This window comes from Canis lupus, chromosome 13, assembly GCF_003254725.2.
Source record: "Canis lupus dingo isolate Sandy chromosome 13, ASM325472v2, whole genome shotgun sequence".
Taxonomy (NCBI): Eukaryota; Metazoa; Chordata; class Mammalia; order Carnivora; family Canidae; genus Canis; species Canis lupus.
This window is the reverse complement of record NC_064255.1, coordinates 23270302-23287433: the sequence shown is the minus strand read 5'-3', so window position 1 is coordinate 23287433 and position 17132 is coordinate 23270302. Positions and strand designations below refer to the sequence as shown.

At 40.9% G+C, this 17132-nt stretch overlaps 1 protein-coding gene across 2 annotated transcripts in view; it reads left to right on the top strand.

Annotated features, from left to right (window-relative positions):
* The window catches only part of WASHC5 (WASH complex subunit 5), a 58661-nt gene that overhangs the window by 9386 nt on the left and 32143 nt on the right, over positions 1 to 17132 (top strand). For both annotated transcript variants that reach the window (XM_025451032.3, XM_035715535.2), the window contains 6 exons: positions 602 to 794; positions 3091 to 3243; positions 6779 to 6892; positions 8366 to 8537; positions 12921 to 13048; positions 15919 to 16048. In XM_025451032.3, coding sequence (XP_025306817.3) covers positions 602 to 794; positions 3091 to 3243; positions 6779 to 6892; positions 8366 to 8537; positions 12921 to 13048; positions 15919 to 16048 — 890 coding nt within the window. The remainder of the gene's footprint in view (positions 1 to 601; positions 795 to 3090; positions 3244 to 6778; positions 6893 to 8365; positions 8538 to 12920; positions 13049 to 15918; positions 16049 to 17132) is intronic.

The following is a 17132-nucleotide window of genomic DNA, read 5'->3' as shown; positions in this document are numbered from 1 at the left end:
GCAACTCTGAAATCCAAAGAGCTCTAAAAAAAAAAAAAAAATACATGCATAAGTACTCACACGTACATCCACATAGTAATTCCCTGGGCAGCAAAGCCTGATCTAATCTGAAATCATCTGGAGTCAAAACCTAATTAGAGCAGATGCAAGGCTCTAGATGGTCCTTATTTATCTCCCTTGCCTGATCATCATAAGTTTCACTGCAGAAATGTTAATGTGTATTGATCATGCAATGCAATGCCAAATGAGACCCTACCAGAGGGTTATATTGTACATACCCTAGTAATTTACTATATCTGAAGAATGCTGTAATCTGAAACAAATCTAGCCCTAGGGAGTTTAGAAAAGGGATTCTGGACTTTAAGATAGAACTAACTAACTAACTATATATATATATATGAACACATCTTATAAGATTGCTATGACAGGCTTTTGAAAATGTAATTGTGAATCTTAGGGATATAAATTGACCAAAAGTCTTATCTGAAACTACATCAAGTCAAGTTATAATGAAATTCTTTTTTTTATTATTTTTTTTATTTTTGAGTTTCTAACGTGCAGTTTGTCTGGCCCTTTATTTCCCATTCTGAACATGGCTCAGTGCCGCTCGATCTTCTGCTGATTCAAATATGGATGATATTTGTAAGCTGCTCCGAAGTACAGGTTATTCTAGCCAACCAGGAGCCAAAAGACCACCCAACTACCCTGAGAGTTATTTCCAGAGAGTGCCCATCAACGAAGCCTTCATCAGTATGGTCATTGGTCGACTGAGATCCGATGATATTTACAACCAGGTGGGGGTTAAATCTATCAAGATCTTTAGTAGTTTCAAAGATTGATTTTACCCCCCTCCTCAATTACTCCTTCCATTCTCTCTTCCTCAAAAGAATAAAAGCAACTAAAAATTTTCAAATTTTGGGGGGCTGTACTATGGAATGGTAGAGGAAAGAGTCAATAATTTGGACAGAAATAGAGATTTCAGGGAGAAGATGGTATTTGATCTATATTTGGAAAAAAGATCCATTCTGTCAGTCATTCACTCAAGGAAGAGTTACTGAGTGTGTGTTAGAAACCTGTCCACGAGCTGGGTGCTGGGGTCCGTTGCTGATGAAGGCAGGCTGTGGCCCCTGCCAGTGATGAGCTTGTAGCTGAAGAAAGGAGACATAAGTAAAGCAAGGTGACTTAGCTTAGGGGAAACAGAGGGTGCCATAGAGCATCCAACAGGCAGCAAGATTGCTGTGGTGGTGAAGGGGGTGTGAAGGCAGTGTAGGCAAAAAGACAGCCTACATAGAGCTCTGAGGTCCCTGTAACTTCCAGATGCATCACTTTTCTCTCCAGTATGTGTATCATTCACTGACTTAAGACAATAAAAAAGGAAATTATCATTTAACTCATTTTCCTGAAGAAAGCATAATTTTAGGGGCACCTTACAGGCTCAGAGCATATGACTCTTGACCTTAGGGTTGTGAGTTCAAGCTTCATGTTGGTATAGAGATTACTTAAAAATAAATATCTTAAGAAAACAAATATAATTTTGTGTACTATATATTTTTCTTACTAGAATAAGGAACTGGACCTGTAATAACCAGGTATCATTTAATCACAGAGCACAGCTGCTCTGTACAGTTCTTTAGATAGCCTGTTAGTTTTCTTTATTAATACATTAAGTATAAATAAAAGATGTTTTTGTGTTTTTTTTTAAAACAGCTCAAAATCAGAAACTACCTGCAGATACTGGGTCTTCATAATATTTGTTACCATTTATTGAGAATTCAGTATCTACCAGAATCATAGTAGGTTTTTCCATAAACCATTTTCTCTTTCCTCAGAACAGTCCTACAAAGTAGGCAACATTATCCTCATGGCTGTTGAGAAAAATAAGGCTTAGGGAGTTTATTTTTACAAGGCCACGTAACTAGGTAACAGAACCATAATTTGAACTTAGGTCTGTATGACTTCAAAGGTCATGCTATTTCCTCACTGCCTCTGTTTGCCCCTTCTGCTTCCTATGTGGTCTATTTTGTCTGTGTCTTAAGGCAAGGTGTTTTCGTTTTCTCCTTGCCCCCTGACCTTTATTAACACTGGGCTTAAGCCATGGTTGTGCTGTGTGTCCACCCCACTCTATGCTATACCTCCCCCATCCCTGGTCATGGCTGATTGGACATCTTGACCCAAGATGGATCAGATTCCCTCTCACCCGATAATTTGAAATTGGGCCCAAGAAACAATATCTGGACGTGGCTTTACTCACAACATGCAAAATTTGGAGTCTGGGGCAGCTTCATTCTGTCCAGTGTAAGGAGAACAGTCTGGGGAGAGAGGGCAGGGGCACATCAGCAGGAGGAAATGATGAAGGCTCTCTGGTTCGCAGATGCACACCCTTCCTGTGGCCTGGCCACATTCCTGCCTGCAGATTCCCTGCCACATCACTTGTCTGTTCTCGTAGCAATGTCTTCCCTTTCTGTTTGTGGTCCTCGAGGTGATACGCACTATGTGCAGCCAGGTTCCTAACCCATGAAGCAGTGGAGCCCTGGGACATACCAGCACCTAAAGACAGGAGAGAGTGGAGTCTGGGAAACTAAAGGAGAGGGAAACAAAAGGAGGGTGTGAAAAAGAGGCTACTGAATGGTGTGACTGTGAGGTGATGAGAGACTTGAGACTCCAGGTGATGGGGCAGGCTAAGTTTCAGTAAGTTGTAGAATAAACGGGAAGTGAGAAAATGGCAGTTGGGTGTGGGGTCCATCAGCTCTGAGAGGTCGTCTGTGATAGAAAGACACAGAGGTAGACAACTAGCAGGACACATGGGGTTAAAGCAGTTTATTTATTTATTTATTTATTTTTAGGAAAAGACTTCATATTTCAGCAGAGTCAAGGGCAGGAAGGAAGAGAATACTGTGTGGTTAGCAGTAGGCTGGCAGGCCCTTGATAGTTGTATTCCTTGCGATGTGGCCTTCTGAGAATTGCTCCCAGTGTCCAGGACCCCCAGTTGGGAGACCGATATGTCCTAGAACTAGATCAGTTTACCGGCACATGTGAAAATTCACGTGTCACCAACAGCTGCCTCTTTGAGGTGTTGTATGTACTTTGCAGGTTTCTGCATATCCTTTGCCAGAACACCGCAGCACAGCCCTGGCGACTCAAGCTGCCATGTTGTACGTGATCCTCTACTTCGAGCCTTCCATTCTTCATACCCACCAAGCAAAAATGAGAGAGATTGTGGATAAGTACTTTCCAGATAATTGGGCAAGTATTACTATTAGTCTTTTTTTCCTCTGTAATAACCTTATTAGGGAACCAGTTTTTCTGTTCTTTTGGCCTTTAGCCTAGGGGTCTTAATATTGTAAATAATGAGATGTAAAGTCACTTCAGTAAAGCTGCTATAAGTATGTTGAGAATCTTATAAATCATAACATGAAGGAATAAGTCAGTAAAACTTCCTGAAGAACCCATAGTTTATTTTTCCAAAATGAGTACTGTCAAGGGAAAGCTGTGTTTTAATGTGTCTTGTTTTAGTTGCTGAGATTGTACCTGTTTCATAAGTATTTCTTTATTCATTCCTCTTTCATGACTCTAAGCTTGCAGAATTAATCTTTATTTTAGTAACAGGAATTTTACTTCGATAGAGTTTCATCTACCTGTATGCTAATATTGATGGAGCTATGAAGGTTTATATTACTGCAGGGATATGCTTGTGCCTTTTTAAACATTGTTCACCCAAAAATATCGATTCTTAAAAAGAATAAAGCTGACTTAACATACTCAATGTAGATGAGATGTTCTCTTTGTACACAGGTTTTAATAAAGTACAATGAATTGGATCCTATTCTCAGGTAGTAGATTCTGTTTCACTTCTTACTGGCCCTTGAATCACAGACTGTGATCAGGGAGCTGTAGGAAGAACAACCCACAGTGAGGAGATGATGCTTCCTATCCACAAACACATCATGCTTATGAGCTAGGACCTGAGCAAACAGGAGGAAAACTCTGACAGTCTGGGTTTCATTTGCCTAAGCTTAATAAAGAGTTTTGACCATAGTGCTTATTAGGTGCTATGGTAAGGAAGAGAAACACTTTCAGTGTTCAGGAAAGTCACAATCCAGTTATATGCTACAAGATACACTCCTAAAAACCACCCCTGGCACACTAAAAATAAAAGAATTAGGGGCGTCTGGGTGGCTCAGTTGTTTAGGTATCTGACCTTTGGTTTCAGCTCAGGTCTGATCTCAGGGTCATGAGATCTGGCCCTGTGTGGGGCTCCATGCTCAACACAGAGTCCTCTGTCTCCCTCCTCCTTTACCCTTCCCTCTGCTTGTGCAGGCTTGCTCTCTCTCTCAAATAAATAAATAAATAAATAAATAAATAAGTAAGTAAGTAAGTAAGTAAATATCTTTTTATTAAAAAGAGAGACAGATTTCCAGGCAGATGCCAGCCAATGAAAAGCTAGTAAGGGGATCTCTGGGTGGCGCAGCGGTTTGGCGCCTGCCTTTGGCCCGGGGCACAATCCTGGAAACCCGGGATTGAATCCCGCGTCGGGCTCCCTGCATGGAGCCTGCTTCTCCCTCTGCCTGTGTCTCTGCCTCTCTGTCTCTCTCTGTGTGACTATCATGAATGAATAAATAAAATCTTAAAAAAAAAAAGCCAGTAAGAAAATATTAATATCACACCACAGAGAATTTTAAAGAAAAACACTAATAGGGATAAAGAGGGATCATATATATTTTAAACAGAATCATCCAAGGTCAATTCATAAATTAAAACCCAGTGAAATACTCAAAATATATAAAGCAAAAACAAAATAACATGTAAAAATTGATGAAACCGTAACCATGATGGGAAATTTTAATATACCTTTTTCTATGGGTAGCCCTGCTCTTTCAGAAATCCATAATAGATGTTCCATGTGTATTTGAAAGGATATATATGAAACTCGGTTAACATCAGATCATAAAGTCAGTAAAGTTTATAAAGAAAACAATGTTAGTCTATAGACTATATTCTCTTAGTGTAGCATGATTAAATTAGAAGCCAACACTTAAAAGATATTTTTAAATGTTTGGTAAAAAACATATACTCCCCAATAACTTTTGTGTTCAAGAGGAAATCACAAAGTAAATGAAGAAATACATAGAATCACACAACATTGAAATACTACAAAGCTCGTGGGAATGACTAAAACTGTTCTTCCAGGTAAAGGTACAATCTTAAAGTTGTTTATTTAAAAAACAAGAATAATTCAAAATAAATGAGTTAGAGGGTGCCTGGTTGATTTAGTCAGTGGAGTGTGCGACTCTTGATCTTCCGGTTGTGGGTTGAAGCCCCACGTTGGGTGTAGAGATGACTTAAAATCTTAAAGAAGGGGGCACCTGGGTGGCTCAGTTGGTGAAGCATCTGCCTTCGGCTTCGGTCATGATCCCAGGGTCCTGGGATCGAGTCCTGTGAGCCCTACATTGGGCTCCCTGCTTGTGTTCACTCTCTGTGTTAAATAAATAAAATCTTTAAAACAAACAAAAAATCTTAAAAAAAAAAAAAAGTTAAATATTGAACTTAAGAAGCTAGGAAAGCAAGTGAAAGGAAGTCAATAACTATAGGAGCAGTAATGTACTGAACCGGACAAAAAGGGAATGAGCAAGAAGATCAATACAACAAAGGCTGGTTTTTTGAAGAGTAAAAAAATAGATAATTTAGCAAGACCCACCAGAGAGAGAGAGAGAGAGAGACTGAAGGCAAGTTTAAATATATTAAGATTGAAAAAGCAGATGTAAGATACAACAAAGAACTTTTAAAGTTGTAAGAAAACTTCTAAACAACTTTGTGCCAATATCTGCCAAAACTCTGAAGAACTGGAGATTTTTCTCAAAAATATAAATACCAAATTTGATTCAAGAAGAAAAAGGAAGCATGACGAGCCCAGTGACTGTTACAGAAATGGAGCTGGGGATCCAACCTTCCTGCTTACCCTCTCCTACCAAGAAGGGAGAGGATCCCCAGGACCGCAGGATCTCTCAGGCAACTTGTAGCAAAATTTCAAGGGACAGATAATCCCAATTTTCTACAGACTGAAGCAGGTGGGTGAAGAACCACCAAAAAATGCTTTGTTTGTGTTAGTTGGTGGATTCTCATGTGAACTGGGGAACCCTAAGAGTCCCCAAGGCTCGTGCCCAGGGTCAGTGAAATAAAATTGGATTTTTAGTAACACCAGGGTGCTCTGTGCCTTCTCCTCTCATCCTTTCCCAAGTTTGCATTTCCAGGGGCCCCGAGACAAACAGTACTGGAGCAAACCGACTGCAGACATGAGTAGAAGTCCATCACAGGGACTCAAAGAAACAGAAAAGAGATGCCACTCTTCTCAGAAAACTTTTTGGGAAGCCTCTAGTCTGATCTCTTTTGTGAAAAATGTTTTCTGTAGGCGCATAGTGGGTTTATTATTGTCATTTGAAGTGAATTAAATAGTTTTTGAAATGTCTCAGTTGTAGTGTGTAATATGATCAACGTCAACAGGCATAACCCCATTAGGGGGAAGAAAAAGTCCTTTGGGGTTTTCAGTAACTTTTAGTTGCAGAAAGCCTGAGTTCATGAAAACACTTGAGAAAACCACTGCTCTAGTCTGCTTTTCTGTCAACCTTGCCTGAGCCCCTAAGAAAGAATGCTTACATCTCTGGCCAATCCAGGTTTTTCATTACAATGGAGTTTGAACTGGAAGGAGTGGGCAGTGTCTTCTGTAAGTTTGTGTCCAAGTGAGTAGGTATTTAACATACCGGATGAATGTGTCCTCTTTCAGGTAATTAGTATTTACATGGGGATCACGGTTAATCTAGCAGATGCTTGGGAACCATATAAAGCTGCAAAAACTGCTTTAAACAATACCCTGGACCTTTCAAACGTCAGAGAACAGGTAGGTGCTGGCCAATGCAGAAGGATTCTCTAACAGCTGCAAGCCTGTTTTATAGGGTAGGAAATGAGAGTCCCCAAGGCATTTGGAAACTGTCCACACTGACATTTTAAGTATGGTGATTCACGAAAGGCAAATTTTGTGTATCCTAATAAGATAGGTAATTATAAATTTGTAACTTAAATGGTATATATAAGTGGGAGACTTGGGTCCTAAGATTCAACATCCTAAGACAAATCAGTATGTCACATGACCCCAATTGACTTCATTTATTCTTGCTAAGGACCATGTCCTTGTGGACAGAATGGCTTCCACCAGTAGCTGGAATATTAATGTTTTCATTAGTAGAATGAATATTGAGGATGGTAACTGAATGTACACAGTATGTCCTGTCATTGTAATTTAAATTTGTCATCTCTGATGTGTGAAAGAAGCAACAAGACTGGGGACATTCATCTCCTTAAAGTTTAAATGACTATATTCTGTCTCTCGGGTAAGAACACAAGGCAGAAGGAAATTCCTAAGTAAATAGAGCAATTAAAAAAAAAATCTCTTTTTTTGGGCAGTATCCTTGACATTTCTAAACAGTTATCTTCCTCAGCCTGGCTGACTGAGTTTCTGAGGTTCCAATCCAGATACAACAATATTGACTCAAAGAACTTCAGCATGTTTTATTCAAGTAAATTGAATTCCATAAATAATGCACAAAATAATTTCAACTTTGGCATGGCTCCTAGAAATATATTAGAGAAAGCAGTGCTTCCAATACTTCCTGGCATCAGAGCATTAATTTTTCATTACTAAAATTACTTTCCAAATTTGCGTCTTCTCCTTGGCCATTTTAAGAAGGTCTTCAGGGTCCTCTGATGAAGCAAAGCACCTGTGATAGTTTTAAATTAACCTGACTAGGCTAATGATGTTTAACATTTAATTCTTGCTTCAGGGAAAGCAGAATGACCAAATTCCCAAAAGACTGATTTGAAAATTCACTTTTGATCTACTGAGGCATATTTTTGTTGTGCTTTCATCTGCCTATAGAAGTCTCTTCTGGGTATTTCTGCTGTGCCTCCTTTGTCAAAATTATGGGAAGAATAGGCAGTTGAGCTTTTGTCTTTATCTTTCTTTTCCATCCAAGTTAAGAATAGAAGGGGCCCCAAGAACCACTTGATCCAATTCTCCAGTTGACATTTGAAGGAAGCAGTAGGGATAGATTAAGTGCAAATTCACATCAGTATCCAAACATAGCTAGAGAGAGGTAGGACTTAGGATTCTTTTGGTTCTAAGTCCAATGTTCTTTTCAAAAATGTCCAATAAACCACTTGTCTTTGAGCCTTACCAACTATGTTCCATACGTTATTCGTATCTTATGGAAATATTATTTGTCAAGGGGTTCATCTGTATGTGATTTGTTTTCAAAGAATATCATTTTTTCTTTTGGAAAATGTGGATCAAGTTCTGTTTTTTCAATTTTAAAAGTCAAGCAGATATGCTACTGTCAGTGAAAGAGTACACGCTCAAGTACAACAATTTCTGAAAGAAGGTTATTTAAGGGAGGAGATGGTTCTGGACAATATCCCAAGGCTTCTGAACTGCCTGAGAGACTGCAACGTTGCTATCCGATGGCTGATGCTTCACACAGCAGACTCAGGTAATGTGCAGAAGGTGTGCCCATCTGCATGGCTCCATATAAACACTTTCAGAATTAAGATATGCTCCATGATGCAAAAATGGTTTAGGCTTTGAAAGAAAATCAAGTTGCTATTTTTTTTTTTTTTAGATTTATTTATTTATTTGAGAGAGAGAGGAGGAGAAGGATGGGGAAAGGAAGAAGAGGGAGAAAATCTACAGCTGACTCCTCGCTGAGCTCAGAGCCTGACATGGATCTCACGACCATGAGATCATGACCTGAGCCAAAAGCAAGAGTCGGACACCCAACCAACTGAGCCACCCAGGCACCCTGAGAATCAAGTTGCTTTTTAAGTTGGCCATTTTTGTGTCCATTTGGACAAGTCAACAGCCCACCTGAATAACCACTTTGTCAGATTAGATTGCCTGGGATTAACCTAATGGGTCGAGCATAATTACAAGGGTCCTTAAATCAGGAAGAGGGAAGCAAAAGAGTCAGAACTAGAGAGGTAGCACCATGAAAAAGGCTCAGCAGGCCATTGTTGGCTTTAAAGATGGAATGGGGCCACAAGCCAAGGAATACAAATGCTGGAAAAGTTAAGAAAACAGGATTTCCTCCAGAGCCTCCAGAAGGAGCACATGTCGCTGACTCCTTGATTTTAGCCTAGTGTGACCCACTTCAGATTTCTCATCTCTGGGACTATAAGATAATACATTTGTGTCTTTTTAAGCCATTAAGTTTGTGGTGATTGGTTACACCAAGAAACAAATATGAGAGCCAATCCAGGAAATAAGAGCCAGATGTACCAAACAGACACTTGGTGGGATTTGAGTCCAGAGCAGGAGAGAAATGTTGCTTGGGGTAGAGATGTGAAGGTGGTTGGAAAAAGCTCCACACAGGATGCAGGGGTGAACTGGCCCCAGATTTTGAAGTAAAATATTCTAGACTGGGGAAGTGATAGAGAAGAAAGTATAAATTTGGAAGTACATAAAAGAGTTGATGAACAGGCTAAACCAGAGTGCCTAATGGTAGATTGGGTCTAACCTCTTGTGGCCCGCAGTCCTCTTGGAGATGCTATGGGCCGGCAAGTTCAGTTGTTTCCTACAACACAAGTTGTAGGAAATGCCTCCACAGGGTCCTAAAAACCCCTGGTTTGGGGCACCTGGGTGGCTCAGTGGTTGAGCATCTGCCTTTGGCTCAGGTCATGATCCCAGGGTTCTGGGATCAAGTCCTATGTCAGGCTCCCCACAGGGCCACAGAGGGCCTGTTTCTTCCTCTGCCTATGTCTCTTCTGTGTCCCTCATGAATAAATAAATAAAATCTTTTTTAAAATAAAATAAAAACTCCTGGTTTAATAGAAATAAGTATGTTGGATGAACCTCAGCTTGCTCAGAGCTGACATAATTCCTTGTACTTATAAAGGGCAAATCAATGTTGATTCACTAATGATGTCACTTATCCAGAGCACATGCACTTCCCGCTAAGGGGTGTGTCATTAGCAGCCCCGTTGCTTTTTGTTTTTTGTCAGCAAACTTTGCTTGAGAGCGACCCTGAGACAGGTACTGCTTTTAACACTCGTGCTTTCGGATAAGGCTTTGTCTCTAAAAACAACTGCCCACTCCAGATTATTCGGCAGTCTTCCATGGTAACACAGTAGCCCATATCCCACCTCTTCCAGAGAAGATGTTCTTCCCTCTAGCTTCCATCTGGTTCCATGTCCTGGGAGTCAGTGGTGAAGACAGCAGGTGGACTTCTTCATTCTCTGTATCTTTGAAAATACATGGACTTTCTTCTCAGCCTTCTCTCTTCATACTAGAAATCTCCAGCTACTAAATCTTTCTCAAAAATACTGCTTTCTAGTTTGTTTGTTTTTTTCATTCTGCTTTTTTGCCTGCGTCCCTCTCCAACTTAGGATTTACAGCAGAAATACCATGCCTGCCATTGGATTATCTAACAGATCTGGTTTTAGTTAGCCACATTTTTTTTTGCATAAACTCCACTTCTAATTTGAGGATTTTGCTGCACTGACTCAGTGCTTAATCTTTTCACTGAAGTCTTACATTCTCAAGCATGTAAACAACTCAGGCCCTCACTTTATCCTGTCATAAAACCGACTGCCGGTCCCTAGTGACTCAACCTCATCATCATCTTCCCTGTGACCGCGCCTGACCTCTACGCCTGCATTCTGGAAGGCAGGAGTCTCCCAGATCTGCACCCTTGCGGGGACAACCGACTGTGTTCTGTGCATTTCTCGTCAGCCACATCTGTTTTCCATTTTTGTGCCTGGCAATTGTCTGACGTGATTACACAAGGTCATAATTTACCAGAAACAAATGATTTACCTATCTGATTATGAGTCCCTTGTGGGAAAAGTAACTGCTTATTTTAGCTCTTACGGTTTTTCAGTCATGATGTGCAGGAAGGAATCCCTGTTCTTTCTATCCCCTCCTATAGATCTGCTGGAGGCATTTCGCCCAGGCTTTGGATGCTTCCACAGTGTCTTGCAGCTTCTGCAGAAACACGCTCATAGCCAACATTCCCTGGGCATTCAGGCCTGCCTGGGTCCTGAAGTTTGACCCTGAGGCTACCAGGTTTTTAAGATCTGTCCCCTTAGTTCTCTGAGTCTGCATTCTCCCAGGTCAGGTGTTGGAGACGGACTCAGGCCCTGAGAGCGCTGGAACCACAGCTGGTTTATCCCAAGGAATTAATTATTAATGCACGGTGCTATTCCCTATCCAAAAATGAAAGCACGGGGGATCCCTGGGTGGCTCAGCAGTTTAGCTCCTGCCTTTGGCCCAGGACATGATTCTGGAGTCCCGGGATTGAGTCCCACATCGGGCTCCCGGTGCAAGGAGCCTGCTTCTCCCTCTGCCTATGTCTCTGCCTCTCGCTCTCTCTGTGTCTCTCATGAATAAATAAATAAAATCTTAAAAAAAAAAAAAGAAAGCACATTAAATTGGAAGGTTTTTTGTTAAATCAGAATGAATACAAAACAAGTGGAACTCTTCGGCCTGTTTGAGTTTTTTTGTTTGATAGGCAGATACGAAGCTGAAAAAACTGTCACTGGGTCAAGGTCACCAGTTCATAGATCTCTTCCTGGATAGTTGTAAAGAATGTGTAATAAATCCGCCCTGAAGTTTCCCATGAAAACTGAGCCCTTCTCCAGGATGTCATGAGTCTCCTCATGATGGAATTTCTTAGAAATCAATATAGAAAATGGCCATCTGCAAGCTTCACTAGAACTGAAATACCAAAAAGCAGGGGACTCAGGACATTAGATGTTTTGCCCCTAGGTCCATTCCTGCCTAATTTTATCACCTTGGCCTGGTTGCCAGAATTTCTCTGGGCCTTGGTAGTAGTAAATAATTGAGGAAGCTCTGAGTGTCTGCCATGCCCTCAGGCCTTTACAAGGAACAGAATGCTCCCAGGTCTGGTTCTTCCTGCTTGGAGGTGCCGTGTCCGTGTGTGGGTAATACTGTCACCCTGTTGTGTCAAGGCCCCCAAGAGCACCGTAGTTATGACTGCTTCCTAGGAAGACACAGCATGTACTAGTACTTGAGGCTGTGATTTATTACAGCCAAAGGATAGGGAGCAAAATCAGCAAAGGGAAAAGTCACATGGGATGAAGTCTGGAGGAAACCAGGCACAAACTTCCAGGGGTCCTCTCCTGATGAGTCCCACTGGATGTTTAATTCTCCCAGCAGTGAATTGCAACAGCATGTGTGAAGTGTTGCCAATCAGGAAGCTCCTTAGAAACTCCACGTCCAGGGTTTTTATTGCGGGCTGATCATAAGCAGCCTCTGCCTGGCATGTACCAGAATTCCAGCCTCCTGGAAGGAAAGCAGGTGTTCGTCATAAACCATGTTGTGCATACAGTTAAGGCAGAGTGGCCCATTCTTACTAGTTTTTGAAATGATAGCAGCTCCCAAAATGCAAGTTCCCAGATGTGCCAGCTTGCAAACAGGCCTTTCTGAGAGCAGTCTCGAAAGCTGAGAATGGCCCGCCCTGAATGGCAGAGAACAATGCCTAAACCAATAGCAACTCCAGACAGGAGATAAGGAGGCTGCCCATTGATGGAATGGTGTCAGAAGGCTCTGACCATCCATATTGCACAGTTGAGAATTAACAACCCCGGAATGCCTACAAAATTGGAACGTTCTGCAGCTTCCTATTTTTCCTTCAATAGTATGTCATGAATCACATTCTGTGTCAGATCCAATTGTCATATTTAAAAGTTCAATGTACTTATTTCATGACATAGATATAATTTTATCATATTGATATATATTTTTGCTTATTTGTGAATGCTTAAGATGAAGGAAAGTTTTTCAGAATTCATCTTATATTTCATGTTTTCTACACATTTAATAAGCTGGGATCTCTTTTCTTTTCTTCCCCTTCTAGCCTGTGACCCAAACAACAAACGCCTTCGTCAAATCAAGGACCAGATTCTAACAGACTCTAGGTACAATCCCAAGATCCTCTTTCAGTTGCTGTTGGATACTGCACAATTTGAGTTTATACTCAAAGAGGTAAAACTCTTGAAGAAATAATCACCAATATCTTAAGTGTTTTTATGCTGGAAAATTTTTTTAAAGGATTAGGATTCAGTAACTGTGTCACTGATTCAGGCTATAGATTCTCGCTGAAATAGTTCTTACACAAAAAGGACAGGATTTAACATTTAACAGGCATTTAGTGTCAGACTGCCAGTGGGGATACAGTGCTGAGGAAAGTGGCTGTGGAGGTGGCGATCTAGTGAGGAATGTGAGCATGAATCAGAGAATTGCACTAAGGAAAATGTAAATATGAACTGCAGTACATGCTCTAACGGAAGGAACACAGTTCTCTGAGTACCTAAAATCAAAGATGCTGTCCCTGACTTCCCTGAGAAGAGACACAAGAGCTTCTGAAGGGATCTGAAGAAGGGGCCTGTCAGAGTTAGCTAAGGCAAAGGTCAAGAGCGTTATGGAGACATGCCAGAGAGGGCAGATCATGTCCAGGTCCTCTTGTGGAGAGAACAGCAAGGACCAGAAGGACCAGTTGGTTAGAGAGGAGAGAACGAGATAAAGTGGTATGAAATGAAGTCAAAAGGTAGGCAGGAACTAGGGCAGGCCTGGCCTTTAGGATTTCAGTCTTCTCATCTGAAAAGCCATGATACCTGTTTGAAAGGGCTTTTAAGTAGGGTGGAGGATTTGCAGTTACATAAGGTAGACTTAAGGATTTTAAGGATTTCAGATTCCCTCAAGAAATTCTGAGGTTGGCTAGTCTTAGGGCTAAAAAAAAAAGGGGGGGGGGGCCCTATGGCCATAACAAAAATGGTAGATACCCAGGAATGCCTGAGTTCTGTAACCAGTATCTTTGGAGATTTGGATGAGGTAGGCCCAGGAACTGGCTGTTTATATAGAGTGGCCCATTCCAAACTGATCTTCGCCTCACCTCAGTCTGGTCAGTGTGGTATGCTAGATGTTTCTTTATCTTCTAGGTATGCGAGGACACTGTGTTCCCCCATTAAGTAGCTCAGGAAAAGTACATGCTGATTATCAACGTCATGCTAATGCATGTGCCGAGTGTTCTCAGTGACTTGTGTGGGTATCATTTTCTAAGATCAGAGAGACACTACCCCTTTTTGATCTCTCTAATACTGTTAGTGTTTTCCCTCTGAATAGCAAATCATTATTGAATACCTGCTCTGTTCCAAGCTTAGGTGCTAGGAATTCAAAATGAACAAGGCATGTCCCTTCCCTACCACCAAGGAGCTCTCAGTACAGTGAGGAAGAGAGACAGATTAAGCCAAGGTGAGAAATGAAGAAAGATCCGAGAGCAGGAACCAGGCATCTTATTTATTGGTCAAAGCAAACTTCAGAGGCAAGTGAGAGTCGCCCCCGAGGAATCAATGCACTCAGTCCAGTGAGGATCGTGGACCAGAGCACCAGTTATCCAAGAGTTTTGTAGCTCAGTGTTGCTGCATGGAAAGCAGGACAGGCGTGGGTCATATGCCTGACCACACCGGCATCTCTAATCATTAATCTTTGGGGATCTGTTGGAATAGAACAGGCAGCTTCCTTCTGTCTGTCCCAAGAGAAGGAAAAGAAGATTAACTTGTTAAAGATCTTCAAAAGATGAAGATCCAGTAGAAAGAAAAAAATCAGCTACCCAATACATTGAGCAGAACAAAGATGAAAATTAATGTCTTACACAGCTCAGCTTGTTAACCTACCCCCCACCCCAGTCAGAAGGTGATTCTAAAAAAATCAGAATCAGATTTTCTAGAATCACCTTCTGATTCTGCTCTAAACACACTAATTGGACCCATATTGCTTCTAATCTTTATATAAAGGTGCATCTCCTTTAAGGACCATCCTCTATTGCAAATTCTGTCTTACAAGGTTAAGAAGCCTGTGAGTTCAACCTGGGAATGAGTGTTTCAAGGGCTTCAAGCCTTTTGGTCTTGATGAAGGCCTCACAGGGTTATTTTTGTCACTGCTGCTTTGTCACATGGCATTGATTGATCCCAGGCATTCAAAAAGATAGGACAGACTCTATAAATAATTCTGACTATTCCTCATCCTGTTACTCTTCATTGCTTAATCATCCCTGCTTGATCACTAAGATTCCATTTCTTCTGGCCCCACAGAATTCCACCAGTCTTGATCCTTTCATCTGCAATGAAGTCTTCATCTTTTAAAATTCATTTTAATGCTGAGGAATGAAGAATTTCTTAAAAGAAAAATCAGTATACTCTCCTATTTGCCTCTTAAGAGAGCCCGATGAAATAAAGTCCGTACTTTTGTGACATACCTTAAGTATGTTTCTAAATTTTGTTTCGAGGGAAAGCAAAACAAAACCTTGAGATACACATTTCCTCCTCTGCCCAACCCTTTGTAGGGTTTTAATTTTATGAAGAAGTGCATTAATAAACAGATCAACTGTGTGATCAAAAAGAAAGAACTCTGTAATTTAGTTCATTCTTCACTCATCAGACAGGATAATGCTCAACCTTCTCTGACCTTAAAATAGATACAACTCCAGAAATTGGTACTTAGAAAAGGACCTTAGAGTGGTGGCCGCCAAATTTCATGTCACATTAAAAATGCTGATTCCTGGGTCTACGCAAGACCTGAACCAGAATCTTCGAGGGTGGGCCTTGGGAATCTGAGAAGTTTAAAGCCATCCAGGTGATGCTTATGTGCATTTGGTTTGAGAACCACTGTCTTAGCAATGGTCTAGCTTTGCCCCCCAGTTTGTACAAAGTAGTATGGCTCAAGAGATGACATCAGGGTCCTATTGCTTTTAGGCATGTATTTTTATAATAAATTGGGTTTCACTCAGGCTTTCTTGGTAAACTGCCTGATCTGAAATTCCTCTTAAGTAAGTAAATCTCTTCTGTCTCTTTCAACAGATGTTCAAGCAAATGCTTTCAGAAAAGCAAGCCAAATGGGAGCATTACAAGAAGGAGAGTTCAGAGCGGATGACGGAGCTTGCTGATGTCTTTTCGGGAGTGAAACCCCTCACTCGGGTGGAAAAAAATGGTAATTGCCGAAGACGAAATATTGGTGTATTGGAAATGTACACACAAATTACTGGGAAGCAGCAGAGTAAAAAGCCCTTATGTTGTCATCATTAGACACTGGGAGGTTGCTGATGAAAATCTGAAGCTTAGTTCTAGCTGCCTGTAGCTATGCTCCCTTGGGCAATCTTCATAGCCTCTCTGGACTTTCGAAGTATGAGATTAGGCTACAGGGGTTGTTATACTCTGGTTCACAGTCCATAGGGTCATAATTCATCCTCTACCCTTACCAGAGTATCACTATGGTGCCTGTGATGGGAGGGTGCACCACTGGTGTGTTAGCTTGTGTGCATTTAAAGGTAGGGAGAAAAGGACCTAGCTGTCCTGATCTTCTGAGGATACTTCATTCAAGAACATTACTATTATTAACAGAAAGGATCTGCAAGATTCTGATCTTCGAATTGTGTGCTGCTTTTTCCCTGGTGCGCCTGCCATCTAGTGGCAGAAGAGGGGACCTGCAGATTTTTTGAAACAACATTGCTCAAGTCTTTAATATTAATTCTGTTTTTTTAGCATTTAACCAGATTTTGTGTAATGCACAGTTTTTACACATTTTGGTAAATAGTTAACACAAAAGCATAATTATCATTAAGAGACATTCTGTTAATAATTATGTAATAATATAATTACCAGGAAAAAATAGTAAACACACTTATGATGAAATGTTACTGTGAAATGTTATATAGGGATTCTGTCTTTTCTTTTCATAATTATAATATAAATTAGCAAGTATTTTTTTAATTTAAATTCAATTACCATATATGTATTGGTTTCAGAGGTGGAGGTCAGTGATTCATCAATCCTCATTGCATCATGTATACCCTCCTTCATGCCCATCACCCAGTTACCCCATCTCCCCACCCCACCCTCCCATGACTCTCAGTTTGTTTCCTATGATTAAGAGTCTCTCAGAGTTTGTCTCCCTCTCTGATTTTGTCTTGTTTTATTTTTCTCCTCTTCCCCATGCTCTCCTGTTTTGTTTCTTAAATTCCACATATGAGTGAGATCATATGATAATTGTCTTTCTCTAATGGACTTATTTTGCT